Source organism: Eumetopias jubatus, unplaced genomic scaffold (assembly GCF_037043125.1).
Source record: "Eumetopias jubatus isolate StellerSeaLion01/CBP00866 unplaced genomic scaffold, mEumJub1_p1.0 scaffold_1, whole genome shotgun sequence".
Classification (NCBI taxonomy): domain Eukaryota; kingdom Metazoa; phylum Chordata; class Mammalia; order Carnivora; family Otariidae; genus Eumetopias; species Eumetopias jubatus.
The window spans coordinates 128468781-128489465 of NW_028274807.1; the positions used below are offsets into that span (position 1 = coordinate 128468781).

General features: G+C 43.2%; 1 protein-coding gene and 1 pseudogene across 1 annotated transcript in view; both read right to left on the bottom strand.

Moving 5' to 3' along the window:
• NEK11 (NIMA related kinase 11) overlaps window positions 1–20685 on the bottom strand; it is a 243807-nt gene that overhangs the window by 36782 nt on the left and 186340 nt on the right. The window contains 1 exon segment of the mRNA XM_028099169.2: window positions 7301–7397. Within this exon segment, the coding sequence (XP_027954970.2) occupies window positions 7301–7397 (97 nt within the window).
• On the bottom strand, window positions 13009–13319 carry LOC114205561 (NADH dehydrogenase [ubiquinone] 1 alpha subcomplex subunit 3 pseudogene; annotated as a pseudogene).

Genomic DNA, 20685 nt, shown 5'->3' on the forward strand with positions numbered 1-20685 from the left:
ACTTAACTGAATCTTAAAACAAAGTTCAAGACTGCTTGTTGGAATACAAAAATAACCAGCAACAACAAAGTAAAATTCACAATGCCAGACATTCAGTCAAACATCACCTGGAATACCAGGAAGTAGATATTGCCTATAATTAGGAGAAAAAATCAATCAATTGAAACCAACCCAGAAATGACACAGATATTAGAATTAGCAGACGAGGCCATTAAAATAATTAAACCATATTCTATTTGTTCAGGTAGCTGGAGGAAATATTGACTATGTTAATCAAAGACATGAAAGATATATATATTTTAGAAAAGACTCAAACCAAACTTCTAGAGAAGAAAACTTCAATGATTCAGGTGAAAAATACACTGATTGGGATTAACAGCAGATAAGACATTGCAGAGGAAAAGACTAGTTAAGTTGAAGACAGAGTCATAGAAACTAAAATGAAACAGAGAGAGGGGGAAAAAAGGCCTCAAAACAAACAAACAAACAAACAAACAAACAAACAAACATCCCCAGAGCATCAGTGAGCTGTGGACAATGTCAAGAAGCCTGACATATGTATCATTGTATTTTCCAAAGAGGAGACACATGTCCACACAGCAAATATTTTCTTTTTCCTGTGCCTTGTGCATGAATTTTCAATGTAGAGGTGATTCAGAGTTGTGGTCACAAAGAGCTGCCATCCCTCTCATCAAGAAGATTTCTTAGGGCCCCAATGTTTTTCAGAGCATTGACTTTCCAACTGGAGAGATGGGCTCAGAAGCTTCCTGAGAACCTTAGGCTTTCTCCATGGGTACCCATTCTCAGGCTGAATCTTAGTGAGGTGGATCCCATCCCTAGAACTTTGTCCTGCTGAGCAGGACGGTAGAATCCAGTTCTCCCCCATGGTTCCCAGGCATTAAGGCTTCTTGGCCATGGCAAGAACCTGACGAGTCCCTGGCAGGGAAACCAGAAGTTCATCTTCACAATATCCTGGGTAGTGAGTCCCTCTAATAGCAGGCTTAGTGGGTCCACAAACCTTCAGAACAACTGCTCATGAGGTGTCTGAAAGTATAGCCCAAACCTGGCTCTCCTTGTGACAATTCTATGGGGAACAAAGGAATTCAGAACCACTACAAGGGTCTAACACATAACTATTCATAGATCTAGATCCATATCCACAACTACCATCCAGTTACAATGGGGGCCTATGATACTAAGTGATGAGCCCACTTCTATGATATTCTGGAAAAGATAAAACTCCTATAGGGGCAGAAAATGGATCAATGGTTGCCAGGAGCAGGGTATGACGGGAGAGATGGGTTATAAAGAGGAAGCACAAGGAATTTTTGGAGGTTCTATAATCTTCTATAGAAACTGTTCCATAATCTTGACTGCAGTGATGGTTATATGACTATAGGCACTTATCAAAATTGATAGAACTATATACTAAAAATTGATAGAATTTTCCTGTTACACATTTGTCAAATTTCATAGAACTGTATACTAAAAAAGGTGAGCTTTATTAGATATAAATTATACCTTCCTTAATAAAATAGGAGACAAGTTAAAAAAAGTCTAAAAAACTGAGGCCTTAAAAAAATATATTTTATATTATGTTTGGCTTTTATTAAGATTGATCCCAATTCATACTCTGGTAAGAAACTCCCCCCAGGGTGAAGTCCTTTAGATTTAGTGCTTCTCAAAATTTAATATGTATATGAATCTCCAGAGAACTTATTAAATTGCAGATTCTAATTTAGGAGGGGTGAGGGCAGAGATTCTGCATTTCTCAGAAGCGTCTAGGTGATGTCGATGCTGTTGGTCTATGGAGCACACTTTAAGCAGCAAAGCCACGGACTCTAGTTAGATTACTTGATATATACAGGCCAGGAGAACTATTCATTCAGGTTGAAAAACACCTTTGTGGCATGATACATTGTCTTGGCCTGTGTGTGTTAAAGGACAAATCCCTTTGCAACAGTGTGTCACTTACTATCCTCAGAGCTGAAAGCTGACCAACTGGACCATTCTGGAGCCAGGCCTGGAATCAAATCCAGCTAATGGTTGCAAAGAAAACTTGTCAACAGAAATCCCAAAACCCTTGCCCTGAGGGTAGAAGCTTCAGGAGGCCCATGCAGCCACAGTGGCCTATGAAGCCACAAAGGCCCATCCATCCATCCAGCCAGCCAGCCAGCCAGCCAGCCAACCATCCAACCATCATGTATGAATAGCAACCTCTCTTCAAATGTGCATGGAAATTACTTAGTCAGAAAGGAAGTCAATACTGATTTCTTGTGATTCTGCTGACTCTGAGTGACACCACCCGACAGCTGCTGAGAGCCCAGTGCTGCCTGCGCCCCAGCAGGGAGTTTCATCTGTGGAGTGGTCTCCCAGCAGGAGTAAGAAGTAGCTGTGACAGGAAACTGAGTGTTGGAGGATGATGGTAAATGGCTGGTTTTTATATTCAACAACTTCATGACACTTTCCCAGAGAACTGGCACTTCTTTTTGCATGCTTAAAAAAACCCACTATATAAATATCTTCACAGCTTCTTAGCCCACAGATGCCCTTAGGTATAAAACATCACGTAGCAGACTAACACATGTCAATACCTTCAGATACTTCACCTGGGGCTTTTCAAGAGGAACTAACCACATGTATATTGAGAGTCTTATTATAAGTTGTTAACATTTATTGAGCACTTACTATGTGCCACAAACTATCCTAAGTGCAATTCATACCTTCATGATCTTAACATGACATCACCTCACAACAACCCCATGAAGTAGGAACCACTATTGGCTCTTCTTTACAGATGAGAACTCTCAGGCACAAGGAGGCTGGGTAATTCGTTCAAGGATGCACACTAGTAATAATAAGCAGGGATATAAACTCCAGCAGTTGCCGTCTCCCTGCCCCATACCTTTCCCCTCCTGACCACTATGCTAGGGTCTGCTCTATGCCTGGCACTGCATATATGAATGCTCACTAAGCCTTGGGTTCTCCCAGTTGGGAGAACTTGAAGAAACATGGCATTGGATCACCACATGTGTTACTCCTCAATTTCCTTAGAGAGCTTCGCTTTCTCACAGTAGGAGAAGATGAAGCCACTTGCATGATACCCTGAAAACATCACACAGTACTGATAACTGAGTTGGAAGGTTTGTTCTTCCCTATATCTTACCTTTCTTATGTAAAACTGGGGAAGGCTGTGGAGGGAGCAGATCTGGGAGGGAAATCAGGAGTTCAGTTTTGGACATCCTGAGTCTGAAATGCCTCATGTATATCCAAAAGGGAGATGTCAAAGAGCAGGTTCAAATTCACATACTACTGAAAAATTAATGGATGACAAGACACGGTGAATGGGACTCTCTTAAGAGTAACATGGAAGAATAGCTGGGAGTAGAGCTAGAACCAGGTTTACCATGAGTTGGTAATTGTTGAGCTGACTGATGAATCCACTGGGATTAGTTATACTCTTCTGAATACTTTTGTATGTTTGCAACTTCCCAAAGTAAATTTTTAAAAATTCAGAAGGAGAGGCGCCTGAGTGGCAGTCCGTTGAGCATTTGACTCTTGGTTTTGGCTCAGGTCGTAATCTCGGGTGGTGAGATTGGGCTCTCACTCAGCGTGGAGTCTATTTGGGGTTCTCTCTCCCTCTCCCTCTGCCCCTCTCCCCCCACCCCGCTCTCATTGCCTCTCAAATAAATAAATAAATCTTAAAAAAAAACTCAGAAGGACACAGCATCACTTACATAGAATATCATACAAAATATAAAACCTAGGTCTAATCATAAAGGAATACGAGACAAACCCAAATCGAGGGACAGCCTACAAAATAACCCACCCGTACTCTTCAAAAATGCAATGTTATGAAAGATAACGAAAAACTAAGGAACTGGCACCAAAGACACATAACAACTATATGAAATGTGTGAAACTGGTTTGTATCCTGGATGAATAAAATTTGATAAATTTGATAAAATTTATTCTCAAATGACACAGTAATAATAACAATTATAATAATGTATAAATACATGTCTACATTATATAGATAGCTAGGAAGAGATTATGCAAATGTGGCAGAACATTAACAACCAGTCAATCTAGGTGAAGCATATGTCATATTTCTTGTGCTGTTCTTTCAACTTTTCTATAGGCTTAATCTTTTCCAAAATCAATTTTTAAAAAATTAACATGATTAACCTGATGCAGTTAGTATCCCTAAAATACATCCCTTGCATTCCGTTTATTATATTCTTTTGAATAAAAAGCTATCCTCTTTATTCCTTAACAATAGGTACAAAACACTTGATTTTCCTTAAGAAGGCCTCTTGTCCGTATCAGTTTTCTCTGCATTATGTCAGTCACGTATCACAGCGGGCCCTGCAGGTACTCTCCACTGGTGGAGAACCTTGGCCGAAGAATGTCTTGCTCAGTCACAGTCCCTTCCCAGGAGAGCCCACACCCAGTGCTCGTTGACTGGGGCTGTAAAGTCCTGGCCCTCTTGCCCGAACTCAGGATGGTTCTACAGGGCCATCCCTGCTTCAGAGCTCTCCGCAGGGTCCACTGAGGCCTCAAGTGAGACCATGTCACCTATTGTGGCCTTGTGCCCAGCACACTTCCTTCCCCTCCTTGTTCCATGTGGTGGCCTCGTGAACACTCCCTCACAAACCTCCTGCACAGTAATGCCCACCTCTCAGTCTACCTTCCGAGGGACCCAACTGTGGCGATAATATGACCATTTTGCAGATGAGGAAACAGAACCTTTGAAGATCACTTGCCTAAGGTCAGAAAATCATTTATTGGTAAAGCCATGACTCAGACTCCAAATCTGTTGGCCTCCAGCCTCCTCTCCCTTCGATTTACCTTTCCATATCCTACTTCTCGATTAAGGACAGGGCCAAGTTCCCACTTCTCCCAGAGGCCTCCCTGACTTCCCCTTTCTGACCTCGAAGCTCTCACCATCTGCTCCGTTTGGCACATGGGCATGGTCCCACTTGGAGGCTTTTCTGAACCCTGACCTCATATTACAAAATCATTGTGTTGTCATTTAGCTTTCCACTTTGAAATTTGGTGCTTTCTCTGCATTGTAAGTTCCTGGGGATAAAGGTCATTCATTGCTCTTCGTGTCCCAACAGTTGCTGTGCACACGCAGAGCACACAGCACATTATTGTGCAAGAATGGCAAGATCCCCTCCCTTCTGGCTGTGTTCTAAGTCTTAGAACAGGAAGCACAGCATCCTCAAAAGATACTTAGCCCTGTGGCTGCAATTTCCTTTTTGTCTTTTCTGGAATGGTACAGGGCTTTGTGACATGGGATATGAGGGGATGGCAGGTTATTCTGTCAAAGAAACAATACCAACCATGGGGAGAGAACCCAAGCTGCACTGATCCACATTAGAACGTGAGCCAGAAACACCTGGTCAAATTCAAATTCAGTCAAGCAACAAGGAAGAAAAAAAAAATACTAGGACTGAAATCACTAGAACATATCTTTGTCGTTTATTTTGCCAAAATGACTCATTTTAATTAAAGCATTTCATAATATGCTAGCAAATGGAATGTTGTGTACTCTGCAAAAGTAATGAAGTCTTAGATCAAAAATCTGACAATACCACGTTATTAAATTTTAAGGGAGAAATAGTTGAGTAGCTTTTCTTTGAAGATTATCGACTGGGAGATTAACAAAGGCTTCTCCATAATCTCCTCCTAGCAAGGAGAAGGGGAAGGAGGCAGAGGCAAGAAAGTTTAGGCCTCACTTGAGGCCTCAGTGGACCCTGTGGAGAGCTCTGAAGCAGGGACGGCCCTGTAGAAGTTTACTCACATTCCCTCTCACTTCCAGTTCCTGGGCTTCACTTGTTGCCATGGTAACTCTGTTACTAGGTGGCCACTCAGACAGAAGCAGGACTTGAAACAATAGGCATCTAAACATATTACCAGCTTTAGGCTTAGAAATAATTTTCAGCATTTTTTTTCTCCTTTGCTGTCAAACATTAACCTGTATGATGATGTGTGGTGTTGCAAGACCAATACAAATGCATATTGACTGAAAAATAATGTTTGCCAAACTTCCCTAACTGTGCTTGGACACCACCAATACAGGAAGTCGATTTTAGAAAAAAGTTTCTGAGTTGGAACATCTGTAGGAGGGATCTCCAAACTATAGAGCTGACAGGCCAAATCTGTGGCCTGCCACTTGTTTTGTACATCTTGTGAGCTAAGAATTGTTTTTACATTTTTAAGTGGTTGAAAACAAATCAAAATAATATTTTGTGATACCTGAAAATTATACAAAATTCAAATTTCAGTCTGAAATAATGTCTTATTGAAGCACAGCCATGCTTACTCATTTATATATTGTCTAAGGCTGTTTTAAAGATTTTATTTATTTATTTATTTGAGAGAGAGAGAGAGACAGAGTGTGCATGTACGAGCCGGGGGAGAGGCAGAAGGAGAGGGAGAAGCAGACACTTCACTGAGGAGGGAGCCAGACTGGGGCTCCATCCCAGGACCCTGAGATCATGACCTGACCTGAAGGCAGACGCTTAACCGACTGAGCCACCCAGGCACCCCGAAGGCTGCTTTTGTGTTACAACGCAGAGTTGAGTAATTGTGACTGAAACTGTGTGGCCCACAGAGCCTATTTACTATCTAGCTCCCCACAGAGAGAATTTGCCAACCGCTGATCTAGAGACATGAACTGTACAGGAAAATTTAGACTAGGAGGCTGGGTACTTCTTCTTTGCTAAGAAGTCTATATCAGGTGCTGTCTTTATTCTTTTGGGCTGCTATAAAATACTATAGACTGGGTAGCTTATCAACAGAAGTGTATTGCTTGAAGTTCTGGAGGCTGGGAAGTCCAAGATCAAAGCACCTGCACGCTCGCCTTCTGGTGAGGGCCCCCTCTTCCTGGTTCAAAGCCAGCACCTTCTCCCTGTGTCTCCACATGGCAGAAAGGGCTAAGGAGCTCTATGGAACCTCTGCTATAAGGCACTAATCCCATTCATGAGGCCTAATGATTTAAGCACGTCCCAAAGGCCCCACCTACTAATACCATCTCCTCTGGAGGTTAGAATCTCAACATATGAATTTGGGGGACGGGTGGGTACACATTCAGACCACAGCAGGAGTTTTTGATGCAGATGCAGGCCTTTCCAACTGAGTTTTTACACATTCCATTCACCTTTGCTTCTAGAAAAGCACAGCTGTTATTTTTGTGAAGACCAAGTGGAATAGCATTACATGATAGGATCACATTCTTTGTCAATAAGGCTCACACTCCACTCTCCTAGGGCTCAGGCAACATGCTACTTACTCCCTCATGTGTTTCATCTTGCTCCTGGCCACTGTGCTGGTGAACACTGTTGGTCCTGGGGACATGTCTGGAGCTGCGCTGGTGACGGTCCTTGTGTCTGAAACATCAATGCACAGCACTTACGGACTTCATCAGCACTCCAGCAACTTGGAGGCAACATTCAAGGGCAATCAGAAAACAGAAGTTAATCCACCTTCGCCACTAGGTAATGCTACATTAATTAGAGATGAATTCAATTATGACATGCACATTAAGGAGATTTATTCCTAATGACAAGATTATTTATAGTTTTAATACGCAGAAGGAATTCCAGGACCAAGCCTCTCTCCAAAAGGATTACTTAAACAGAACACCATTATTTAAAAGATGGGCTTTATACTAGCAAATTCTCCGGGAAATGCATCAATGGCAAAGCCAACATTCCCGAGGAGCCCTTGGCAGTCGCTTTCAGCAGGTGTGGTATTTGCTCCGAGGACTGAGACAGTTTTTCTAATAAGATTAGTTTTCCCTTTATCTTAATCCCACACCTGAGCATTGCTTTTTTGCAATGGAAAGCAAGATGCTGATGGTGCGGGGCGGGGGTGGGTCACCTGCCGCCGTGAACTTCAGCAGAGCAGAGCAGGCCAAAATTGGGTTCAGGAGGTAAAGCGTTGTTAATGAGAGCTGCAATGTTATGAAATCTGCTGAGAAAGCTACAGTTTCTACTGATAAACCCTGGAGGCTCCTACAAGGCATGTTGGAATTGAAGGGAAGGAAATAGTCCATCAACTGAAACCACACTACTTCCCATTAAGAAGCTAACGTGGGCCCCTGAGCGAGGGCTGGGGTCACGCAGAGTTGGATTTGCCTACCGTCCTTCCCCGAGCTGGGGGAGAATCTTCCTTGTGCATTCCTTACATCCCCCACAAGGTGCCTCACACTCCATCAGGAAAAAACACTGAACGCCCTAATATTCATTTATAAATTATATCCACGTAGTTGCTATGTCCCAGAAGGGACCCATGTTGGGACATTCCCACCCTTCCCACCCCATCTCTTGTAACACGTGACTGTCTGATTTAGGGACTGAATGAGGGAGTGAGAGTCAGTTTTCATATTACATATTAGCAGTTTTCTTCTTCTATTTTTAAGTTTAAAAAATTAAATGCAAATTCTAGCATTCCTCAACTACACCCTTCTTTTGTACACCCCCTGGGAGGGCATGCATCTCACTTTGACCTGCTTGCTCTTATGGCTATCATTGAGATAAATACTCTCCTGCTTAACTCTTGGTCAGAAACTCAGATCTTTTCTCAGGCTCCATCCATAGATGCAGAATTACTGGATCGACAGGTATGAACTCTATAAAGGACGCCTTCAGAGATAGTTACGTAAAGCTCCTGCTCTTTCTGGTACATCACCAGTTATGGCCAGTGACTGATGGCTCCCCTTTGGCTCCCTCCTGGCGATCACCCCTTCCATACCCCAGGGAAGACCCGCCTCAGCCTCCCCTGGTGTCAGAGAGCTTTATTTCAGCTTTCCCCTCCCACCAGCTTTGGCCAGGACAGCTGCTTCTCCCCAAGGAAGGCTTTTGTGAGGAGGGGAGATGGCATAGGGGGTTCGTTTCATGTGCTCATTGGTTGGTTTTTATAATCATCTTTCCTAGATCCTGAAAAGTTACTAAGACAATCACCACACCACACCAAATAAAACGCAAGCTCAAAAACCAGTCCTGCCAAGACCGAAAAGAAGGTGCTGCTTTCCCTTCTCTTCCAGAGAGCTGGCAAGTCCTGAAGACAAATAAAGGTCAAAGAAATTTCCAGGAGAGCTGCAGTTTATTTTAATGTGGCCCCGATTCCCTTCAGTAGGGTTCTCAGTATTGCCGGGAAAGATGCTAAGCCTTGAGCCCAAGAGCAGAGGCCAGGCCAAATACCATTTCAAGTACCAGCGTTGGCAAAGCTCGGTGCTCAAGAGCAATTCCTTTTTTAGTTTTTCTTATTGGCCAGGCTTTTTCCTCCCCATCCCACCTTTCATCAGGAATAGCAGTTGCTTTATGTCAAAGAGAAGGACAACATATTTAGCAATCATAATAAAAACGACTGGGCTAGAATCATAGACTTCAGCTTATTAGATGAATCCCAGAGTCACTGAATCCGAGTGTGTTCTAGAACCCTGCTTCTCAAGCTTCAATGTGATATGAATCACCTAGAGATCTTATTAAAAATGTAGATTCTGTCTTAGTAGGTGTGGGTAGGGCCTGGAATTCTGCATTTCTAACAAGCTTAGACAGGCCAGCTACATAATTTGTGGGGCCCACAGCTGAATGACAGTGCAAGGCCCCCTGTTCAAAAAGCAAGAGAAAAGCTGATTACTTTCTTCTGCTTCTGATTACTTGTGGACTGTCACGGTGTTTTTTATGGGGCATTTAATGCTCTCCCTCAGGAACTGGAATAGATACTCTCAAGGAGGGTGAAGATCCTTGCAGGGGCTCAAAGACCCCGCCTGCCCCTGATCCTCCCCTATCTGTGCACAGGCCCCCATAGGGAATGGAGGGTGGTGGGGGCCGGGTAGTTAGGGAGTGGGTAGTGGACAAGCCTTTCCAGGGGGGTGGCTGGAGGCAGCATACAAGTGAGGCTTCAAGCCCCCAGCATAGCTTCCATTGTTCCATCAGACTTCACTCATAAACACAAATTCAAAGATAAAAGTATTAGGGATTTTACTAAACCCCAAGTGCAAGGCCCCCTCCTTAAGTCTGGGACACCATGCAACTGTACCGGTTGCAGGCCCATGAAGCTCTGGTTCTAAAGCTCTGCTTTCTCAGACTTAAAAAATAGATGAATCCTTAATCCTTGTGTTGATTTTCTAAAGTTAATCTTCTCTTTATTAATTTCAACAGAAGGTTCATGGCCTTGGAAGTAGTACATATACGTAAGACACATAATGTTAGGTGCATATATGGATTCACAAATTTCCTGCGAGAACTGTATACCCTCTTCCCAAGGAGCTTCCCGCCACAGGTTGGAAGTGCACCCTCCCATGAGTAAGTCTGCTCCTCGCTGTCTACCTTTGGCTGTCCCTCACTTTTGCTTCACCTCCACCTGTTTTCTAAAGAATCATGGATCTGACAGGAAGCATCGGTTTCTAAGACAGAAGAACATCCACCAACCAGTCATCAAATGCAGCTTCTACCGAGGATAATTTTTAAAAAGTGGATATGGGCACATGTAAGGAGTGGCCAAGGCAGATGTTTAAAAAAACAAAAACATCATAAAAACAAAAACAAACAAACAAACAAAAAAAACCACCCCAAACCAAACCAAACCAAAACAACTCTGACCAGTCTCTTCCGCCAGTGGTGAGTTCTGAAGATACTGGACTCGGGTGTGCCTCTGGGAAAAGCCCTGTGGTAGGTGTAAGTGGCTCTGACTTCAGCCTCAAGCCAGAGAAGAGCAGGGGATCAAATGGCAGCCATGTCCTGCTTCCTTCTACCCACTCACTGTGTGGGTTGTGTGTTCCTTAGAAGGAGACCGTGACCCCATTAGAACAAAGGGAGAGTGACTATGGTCACACCGTGGAGAATTCCACTGTGCTCATGGCTCAAACCATGAGTCAGCCTCAAAATGGAGGGTCCAGACATTTTGAAAAGAAGGTGGTGACAGGAAATGTAACCTGGCACAATTTCAGCTCTCGCTTCCTTCTTCCATCCCCATCATGCCCTTCCCTGGAAGAGGTAGGACCTGTGTTTCTCAGGGAAACACAACAGCAAACTGATGCCACTTAGCGGTTCTGGTGAGTTTCCTTTTAAACCAACCACACTCTTCCCTTGTGTCATTGAGCCTGGGGTCTGTCTCCCTCAAATTCTCCTCTCTCTCCTCTGAGCCCTGTCACGGTCAGCTCTCTGCCATCCTCCTTTCCTGGGTCCCATCTTTCCACGGCTCACCCCCACTTTCCATCCTCGGTTCCTGTACCTTCCTGTCTCAGGTACGGGACTTGTATTTCGGTACTTAGATTTAGGGTCTTTTAAAAACTTTATTTCTATCCAAATTCATCCCAAATCATCATTAACAACAACAACAGTAATAATGGCTAACCCTTTTTTAGTAGACAAGTGCCAGGCCCTGTGCTGAGCAGCTTACCTGTATCATGTCATGTGAGGGTTCTGGGAAGTAGGTACATTTTTCAATGAATGAGCTTTGAGACAGTAAGTAACTTACCCAAGTTCATTACAACTGACACGTGACATAGCTGGAACTCGAAACCAGGCCTTGTTTTATCCCACGGTCCTAGATTGGACCTAGTTGGCAACCCTACTGGAACCTTCCCAGAGTGCATATCCACTCTATGGCAGCCACTGGGCCAGATGTTAGCTGAGGCACTGCCTGCCATGGTTTGCTTTCTAATACTCATAGTCACAGAGATGAATCTGTTACTCCACTCCCCTATACTTTTCTTTTTTTTTTTTTTTGATTATTTATTTATTTATTTGACAGAGAGACAGAGAGGGAGCACCAGTAGGCAGAGTAGCAGGCAGAGGGGGAGGGAGAAGCAGGCTTCCCACTGAGCAGGGAGCCCGATGCCGGGCTCAATCCCAGGACCCCGGGATCATGACCTGAGCCGAAGGCAGACGCTTAACGACTGAGCCACCCAGGCACCCCTCCCCTACACTTTTCTAACCGGTTAGTAAGCTCCCTGACTACAGAGATTATGTCCTGTTCATCTTTTTTTTTTTTAACTTCTTAATCCAATGGCAATAAGTACATTTGCCATGTGCAACTATCACCACTACCTATTTCCAAAACTTTTGCATCACCCCAAACAGAAACTCTATAATCAGGAAATAATTCCCCATGTACATCTCCCCCAAATCCCTACTAACCTCTAATCACTTCCTGTGTCTGTGAATTTTACTGTTCTAGGTACCTTATGTAAATGAACTCATACAATATGTGTCCTTCTGGATCTGGCTTATTTCACTCAGCATACTATTTTCAAGGTTCATCAATGTATGGCATTAGCAGGACTTCCTTTCTATGGATGAATAATATTTTTTGTATGTATACATCACATTTTGTTTATCCATTCATCTGTTGATGGACACTTGTTTCCACTTTTTGAGTATTATGAGTAATGCTACAGTAAACATCGGCATACAAGTATCTGAGTACCCACTTTCTATGCTTTTGAGTATATATCTAGGAGTAGAAGTGCTGGGTCGTATTGGTAATTCTACATTTAGCTGATTGAGAAGCCACCAAACTGTTTTCCATAGCAGCTACACTGTTTTACCTTCCCGCTATTAGTGTGTGAGAGTTCTCCACATCTTCGCCAACACTGTTATTTTCTGGTTTTTAAATTATAGCCATCCTAGTGGATGTGAAGTGGCATCTCACTGTGGTTTTGATTTGCATTTCCTTAATGACTTTTCATGTGGTTATTGGCCATTTACATATCTTCTTTGAAAAAATGTCTATTCAAGTCCTTTGTCCATTTTTAAATTGTATTTTTGTTGAGTTGTAGTTCTTTATATATTACAGATATTAAAGTTTTATTTAATATATAATGTGTAAATATTTTTTACCTTGTTCATCTTTGTACCTCCAAAGTTCATCTCAGCATAAGCATGTATCATATTAAATTTATACCTAAGTATTTTATTCTTTCTTGGGGGGGAAGGGTCGCTTTTCACATTTTATTGGCCACAGGTGAGAGGGCCATATCACCAGAGGTGCTCACAATTTCTTCAGCTACTCCAAGCTTGGTTCCTAGGGATCCTGAGGGTGGCTGGGTGCGTTGGACATGTTCCCATCATCTGGGGGTAGGGGAGGAATGGATAGTTGTAGGGTGTGGCCTGGTTGATCATGGTGGCATATTTGGTGAAAGGGCTGAGGGTTGGCAGAATTATAGTGAGGCCCCCAATGGTGAAGGATGCGACCAGCACCAGCTCCTTGGCCCAGGCATCCTTGAGGAAGGAATGAGTTTCCTGGCCATCTTGGTCACAGCAGTGGCCTATACCTAAGTATTTTATTCTTGATGCTATCATAGATGGAATTGTTTTCTTAATTTCGTTTTTGAAATGTTCACTGCTATGTATAAAAATACAACTGGTTTTAGTGTATTGATCTTGTATCCTGCTTATTAGTGCTAATAGTTTTTAGTGAATTTCTTAGGGTTTTCTACGTACTAGAGCATGTTATCTGCAAATAGAGATAGTTTTATTTCTTCTTTTCCAATGTGGCTGCCTTTTATTTCTTCCCCTTGCCTAATTTCCCTGGCTAGAACCTCTAGCACAGTGCTAAATGGAAGTGGTGAATGAAGTCTTTGTCATGTTCCTGTTCTTAGGAGGAAAACATTCTTTCTTACACCATTAAGTATGAATTAGCTATAGGTGTGTTCATAGAAGCCCTTTATCAGGTTTAGGAAGTTCCTTTCCATTCTTAGTTTGTTGAGTGTTTTTTATCAAGAAAAGATGTTGGATTTTGTCAAATGCTTTTTCTGCATTTATTGAGATGATCATATCCTTTTTGCCCTTTATTCATATGTTTTATTTCATTAATTGATTTTCTGATGTTAGATGACCCTTGCATTCTTTGGATAAATCCCACTTGGTCATCAAATATAATCCTTTTTTTTAATGTTGCTGGAATTATTTTAGTAGTATTTTGTTAATTTTTGCACATATATCCACGATGGATATTTGCTCATACTTTTGTTTGTTTGTTCTTGTGATGTCTTAGTCTGGTTTTGGTATCAAAGAATGGCCTCATAGAATAAGCTGGGAAGTGTTGTTTCATATTGCATTTTTTGGAAGAGCTTATGAAGAACTGGTATTAATTCTTCTTTGAATATTTGGTAGAATTCACCAGTGAAGACTTCTAGGCCTGAGCTTTTCTCTATTGGAAGTTTTTAGTTTACTAATTTAATCTACATGTTATAGGCCCATTCAGATTTTTCGTTCTTGACTCAGTTTTGGTAATTTGTGTCTTTCTAGAAATTTGTCCATTTCCTCTAAGTTATCTAATTTGCTGGCATACTATTGTTCACAGTATGCCCTTATAATCTGTCTCATTTCCTTAAGGGTAGTAGTAATGCCTCCCCTTTCATTCCTGATTCATGAATTTGAGTCTTTTTTCTTATTTTCTTGGACATTATGGCTAAAGATTTATTAATTCTGTTGATGTTTTTAAGGATTTTTGGTCTTGTTGGCATCCTCTATTGATTCTTTATTCATTTATTTCCAATGTATTCTTTATTATTTCCTCTCTTCTGCTTGCTTTGGGTTTAATTTGCTCATCTTCTTCTAGTTTCTTAAGGGAGGTATTATATTTTAGATGCTTGAAGGTAGGAATTAAAGTCAAAGGTAATTTAAATAGTAGCCATGGTCCTTAACCCAGAAAGAGCTTGCAGTCTACTGGGGAAGACAGGGTATGATCACCAGAAGTGCTACTTTGTACGCTGACATAAGGCACCATGCTGCAAAGAAGTGTACTGAGGGTCTGTGGGAAAAGCACTAGCCTTCAAGTTAGAGGACCACAGTTATTGTTCTAGTTCTACTCTCACCGGCTACATAGCCCTCAGGTCACCTCCCGGAGCCTCAGTTTGCTCATATTATATTTAAGCAGTTTCATCAGACAGAGGGCCTTCTCTCAAATAGAACCTTCTATGACCTGGTATAAGACATCTCCCGGGACCTCCAGTGGGGTGGAATTTCCTTGGGAAGGCAACACTAATACTAATAATAACCAACAATGAAAAGCAACCAGAAGGACCAAATATTAAGAGGCAAATGGCTGGCACCAACAATCAATGGGGCAGGCACTCTGAAACATCACGAAAAATCATCCTGAAGTCTTTCCCCACCTTCGCAACACAGGACGAGGAGGATTAGAACACTTGACACTATCCCCTGGGGATGTTTTGACAGTGACATGAACACAAGATGATATGAAGAGACAGTCGGCAACTAGGAGCTGTGTTTCGTAAGGGTGCAGAGCACAGCTCGTCAGAGTAATATTGTCGGGCTTCCTGCTACTTCTATGGTCTCTTACCAGCCAAGCTATTTTCCCCAAAGGAGTGACAGCTTGATGATTGTGACATTTCACCAGCAGAGAGAGATTCTTCTCTCATTTCCTCCAAAATTTCCCTTTACACATTTGCTCTACTCATTTACTACCCCCAGCTCAGTGCCTGGATGGATGACCTTGATGATAAAACAGAAACCTGTGGTCGCCCTCCCTGCAAAACCTCCTGCCATGTGGGTGATAAAGAGCTGATGCAGGGACTGCAGGGCTGGATACTTTGGCAAACAAGATCCCACGTAAGCACCTGGGACATTGCTTACTCAGGAATCCTTGCAGACACTGCCCTTCGTGCACAGTACGTGCAGGATGTTTCTCTGCTAATCTTTTACCCTCCCCTTTCTTGCAAGTGCTTCAGGAACACTCCAGAAATACAGTTGCCCCTCTCGGCCCAAATTATTGCAAAGGTACGTCCTCATGGCCCGTATTGTTTCCCCTACTCTTTAGAGTGGCACATGATAGAAGATTTGTCTACAGGCTGACAAACTTTTTCTGTAAAGAGCCAAGTAGTGTTAGACTTGCAGGCAATCTCTGTTGCAACTACTCAACTCTGCCATTGTAGCATGAAAACAGCCACAGACAAGAGGTAAATAAATGAGCATGGCTGTGTTCCAGTAAAATCTTATTTACAGAAACAGGTATTGAGCCAGATTTGGCCTGTAGGCTGTAGTTTATCAACTCCTGGCCTAGACGATGGAGAAGCTTCATGATTCTGAGCTGGAAGTGACTACAGACCTCTTCACGCCAACTTGTCTCATCTTACCGATCAGGAAACTGAGGCCAAGAGAGGCTGTGTGGCTTGCTTCAAGTCACAGAGCTATAAGGAAAGAGGCAGAGTCAGGACTAGAACTGTGGCTTCCTTACTGCCAAATGTGTGATCTCTCTAATCCCTCACAGAAGTGACACATCCAGATAAGGATTTTCATGAGCTGATTTTGAAAAATCAGGAAATTATCAGACAAAACCCCTCCTCCAAAGGTTGAAATTTGGGCAGAACATGACACCTGTCATCTCATCTCTCCGCCTCTGCAGACGATGGCCCAGGGCTTATTATGGTGGGCCATGAACCAGTAGGGCGTGTGACAGCTGTGCTACTCTGCTGAGAGGCTTATCTGACCCTCATCTTTGTTTCCTTGAGCTTCTCTTGTGATGATAGTGGACCTCAGGATGTCAATAAAATTGCCTCAGAATCTGCAAAGCAGGCTGCTCTCTGTCTTCACTGTTACCTCAACACCCCACGGATAGTGACGCACAACCTCAATTTCCTTTCAAGGAAGGAGCTGTTCCCCAGCTGCCTGGAGCGCTGCCGACGGCCAGCCAGCCTCCAGCTGAGGCCCTTTTGGGACCTGCCTCCACCATAGAAAGCTGCCTTGCCCAAGCTCCCGCCGTTCCCATGTGGCCCACGTTTAATGACTGACCACGGTAGAGGTAGAAAGCCTGGCTATTTTGGCCCATGCAGACAATTCTGGTAAGTCCGGAACTCCCCATGGATTTGGGCCAGGATTGTCAGGACTGCATCACTGCACTGTCCCCACCTCTGCCTCACCTCTCCTGTCTGCAGGGCTCTCCTGAGGGCACTCCCAAGCAAGCATCCTGCCCACTCGACTTTGTGTCCAAGTCAGCTTCCTGAAGAACCCTAGCCATGACACAGGGGAGAAACAGGGGCATGGAAGTGGTTGTCTTGGCGACATGAACAAGTTGAGCATTAAACAACAGCAATAGTGAAGGTACTGATGTAGCCCTTTACCCCTCCCCTCGAGCAATTCTTTCAGAATATTGTCTGCAACCGCTACCTAGGAGAGGTGTCGCCGTCAGCGGCAGCTGTGCCCAAGCCCAGCCCCCTGAGGAGGCTGGTGAAGGAAGAAATCAGGAGGAAAGAAGAAGGTCCAGGAGAGAACAGCCTCCAGAAGCTTCCAGTGGGAAGGGAGCCAGGGCACATTCAGGTGAGCACTTAGGAGTCCCGACTCTGTGATGTTTGCTAAGTTATAAAACTTCTGTGACTCAGCATCCTCACCTGGGCAAGAAGCCTGTGCACAAAGCTCCAGTGAAGCTCAAACGCAATGATATATAGAAAGGTGCTCTGCTGTTGGTAGAGGCCCAGGACGAATTTACGCTGCCTCCCTTGGCCCCACGGCAACCACCACAGTGCTTTGCACAAGGGCAACTCCCCAAGAGCGCCCCACTGTCTCCACCAACATTAAATTAGTTGGAAAAAAGTGGGTCAGCTTGGGAAAGAAAACTTGCTACTCATAGGGGAGATAATAAATACCAGAAGATGGGAAATAAACTTTCTATTTTTACTACATGGTTATTTCACACCACAAATAATCAGCTGAACTGTATGGAAGATTAAAAACAACAGGAGTTCAGGGGTTTGCCAATGTTCATTTCCTTTTGAATGTACCAGAAGAGGCCTCTAAGAATAGCACCTATCGGTACAAAAAAAAAGAAAGGAAAAAAAAAAAAGAGTGTCTGGGTTTTTTTAATAAGCAATTAAATGTGGATACAGGTTGAGGAGAGATTTGTGGAAGCCAGACTCCGACTTCTTCAGTTGCGCTTACCCTGTGCAGCCAGAAGCCAGTATTTGGGGAGTTTAATTATTCTAAGCTGCCAATGTAGAGAATCCTAGCTTGAGAAACAAAACTTGCTTTTTTTGTGATGGCAGGTTGGGCTGGTTCAAGACTGACTAATATACTTAAGGGAAACGCATCAGTGCTTCCCTGTTCTTTTAGGAGAAAAGAATCACATAAGTCATCCATGTTCATTGCAGACAAATTAGAAAACACAGAAGGGAAGAGCTGCTTAAACACCACTGCTAACTAACACTGTGGTGTTTCCAAATGCGCGTGCGCGCACACACACACACACACACACACACACACGTGTATATCAACTACAGCTCTGTACACTTGATTGCTTTGTGACACCTTTCATGCCAATGAATATGTAACTGCATCATCATTTTTAATAAACTGTAAAGAACTTCTTTGTTCTAGAAAATATACTAGTCTCCATTCTAGGCATTTATTTTTATTCCAATTTTTCACTATGGTAAGCAACACTGCCATGAAGACCTTTATACATTTATCTTTACGCCGACCTCTATCTCTTCAAGATAAATTTCTAGACAAAGACTTACTGGGTCAAAAATAATTTGTTCTTTCAGGTTAAATATAACCTAAATGTTGAAAGAAAATCTTTTTTCTGGGTTGTAAATACTATTCTCTTCAGTGGGGTCATAAATATATATTAAAATTGAATGTGAGGCCCCTTTATTAAAAACTTGATTCAATTTTTCAAAATTTGTCAAAAGTCAGCATTTTCTTTATAAAGCCATAGCTAGAAGTGAAAACACCCTTTGTCCTGATATCCTAGCCCAGTGGATCTCAAAGTATAGTCCCTGGACCAGCAGCATCAGCATCACCTGGGACCTTGTTAAAAATGCAGATTCTCAAGACCAGCAACCTCAACCCTACTGAAGCAGGTGGGGGTGGGGCCTGGAGAGCTGGTAAGTCTGATGCTGCCCACTCATCCTCATTGATGTTCATTACTTCCTGCCTACAATTCTAGTTATTTGGTCTAGAGATATTCATACTCCTAATTACCTGGAAATTCCTTAAAATTATGAACTGTGAATCATATTCCTTTTGTGCCCTACCATGGCTCTGGGCCAGGAAATGCTCACACTAATTGATTTGTAGTTAAACACAATCTTACTCACATTTCCAACTTTTCACATAGATAACCTGATGGTAGTTCTAAATGAACTAGAAAAGACACCCTCTGCCCTAGCAAATGGACGGACAAACTCCCTCTCTGCCAGGGACACAGCTTTACTACCCAGCCAGAAGTGGCCTCACAAACCAATTGGTCTGGTACATAATTACTGCCAGAAAGAACCGCTCAATATTGTCCCTTTCAAAGAACAAGTAGTCTCTAAATTTCAAATGGCCAAGTGAATTTGTTCATTGACAGGGGCCCAGGAGCAGCCACCTCACCCAGGAAGGCACAGCGATGGCCATCTGTGCTGCATGGAATCAGACATACCAAGAGCATTACTGAGCCGCTTCTGGGGCTGAGATGGATGACAGAGGGTCTGTGTCCCGACCACCTCTTGTCAGCTGAATGGTGTGGCACTGGGGTCTCAGTTGAGTACTTAGCTAAGCAGATCCAGGGCCAAGTGTCTTGGTTCGGCAAGCAGGCACGCACTCCGTGGAGCTCACACCCAGCTGCAATGGCCATGGCCCCCCATTCGGGACAACGTTGCACCTTTTATTAGACAATGGCTGTCTGAAGCAAATGGCTCCGTCTACAGTCAGCAACACAGAAGATAAATCAAACAAGGATTACCTTGAATCATCTACTCCTTCTGTGAAAGCCAAAAGAGATGTTGCCATAAAACACTTTAAGGCCATCTCTCCCTCCACATCTCTTAGAACCAGAAAGGTCATTACTACAGTAGATATTTATTATTATGTTTGGCCTCACATGCTTCTTCTTTTGTTGGAAGAATCTTCTACTTTGTGAGACAGAGTCTGGCTCACACTAAAGAAGCTAAAACCCTGGCTACTCACTTTCCCAGCCTCCCTTATTGTAGGCACATTGTGTCGACACATGACCAGCCTCTGCCAATGAGACACGTTCTCCCCAGACTGTGTATCCAAAGTTGGTAGTGAGAAGAGGACACATGGAGTCCATCCAGCCAGGGCCCGGGCAGGAGTGGCAGCCAAGGCCAGGTTCCCAAGGTGGCAATCGTAGCCCTTCTAGCAATGATGCCCAATGTCCAGCATTAGTGGCCTTGAGGACTTCCAAGCCACCTGGGAAGAGGCCCATGTGGAGGCAACTGAGGCCCTCTGCTAACTTGCTGCTGTATGAGTGAGTCAACTGGCCTTCAGATGACTGTGGTCCTGATGTCTGACTATAACCTCATGGGCCCCTGAGCCACAACCACCCAGCGGAGCCACTTTTAAATTCATGACCCACAGAAACCATGGAAAAAATGATTACTGTTGTTTTCAGCCAATAAGTGTTTGAGTACTTTTTATGCAGCCATAGATAAGCAATATAGGCACTGACTTTTATGACGGGTCAGGAGAAGAAACGAATATATGAAGACTGTTTCTGCATTTACCTTAAAACCAGTTTTGAAATCACTGTGTTGCTGTATAGTTACTTTAGAAATGCTGTGCTACTAACTTCTTAGAACTTAGTAGTAGGAAAAAAAGGTGTCCTTTGGAAATGGATAAATGATCTTAAAATCCATGTGGGAAAATAAAAGTCAGAGGATAAGAATCTTTTGAAAAAATAAGAAAATTGGAAGATAATTGCCCT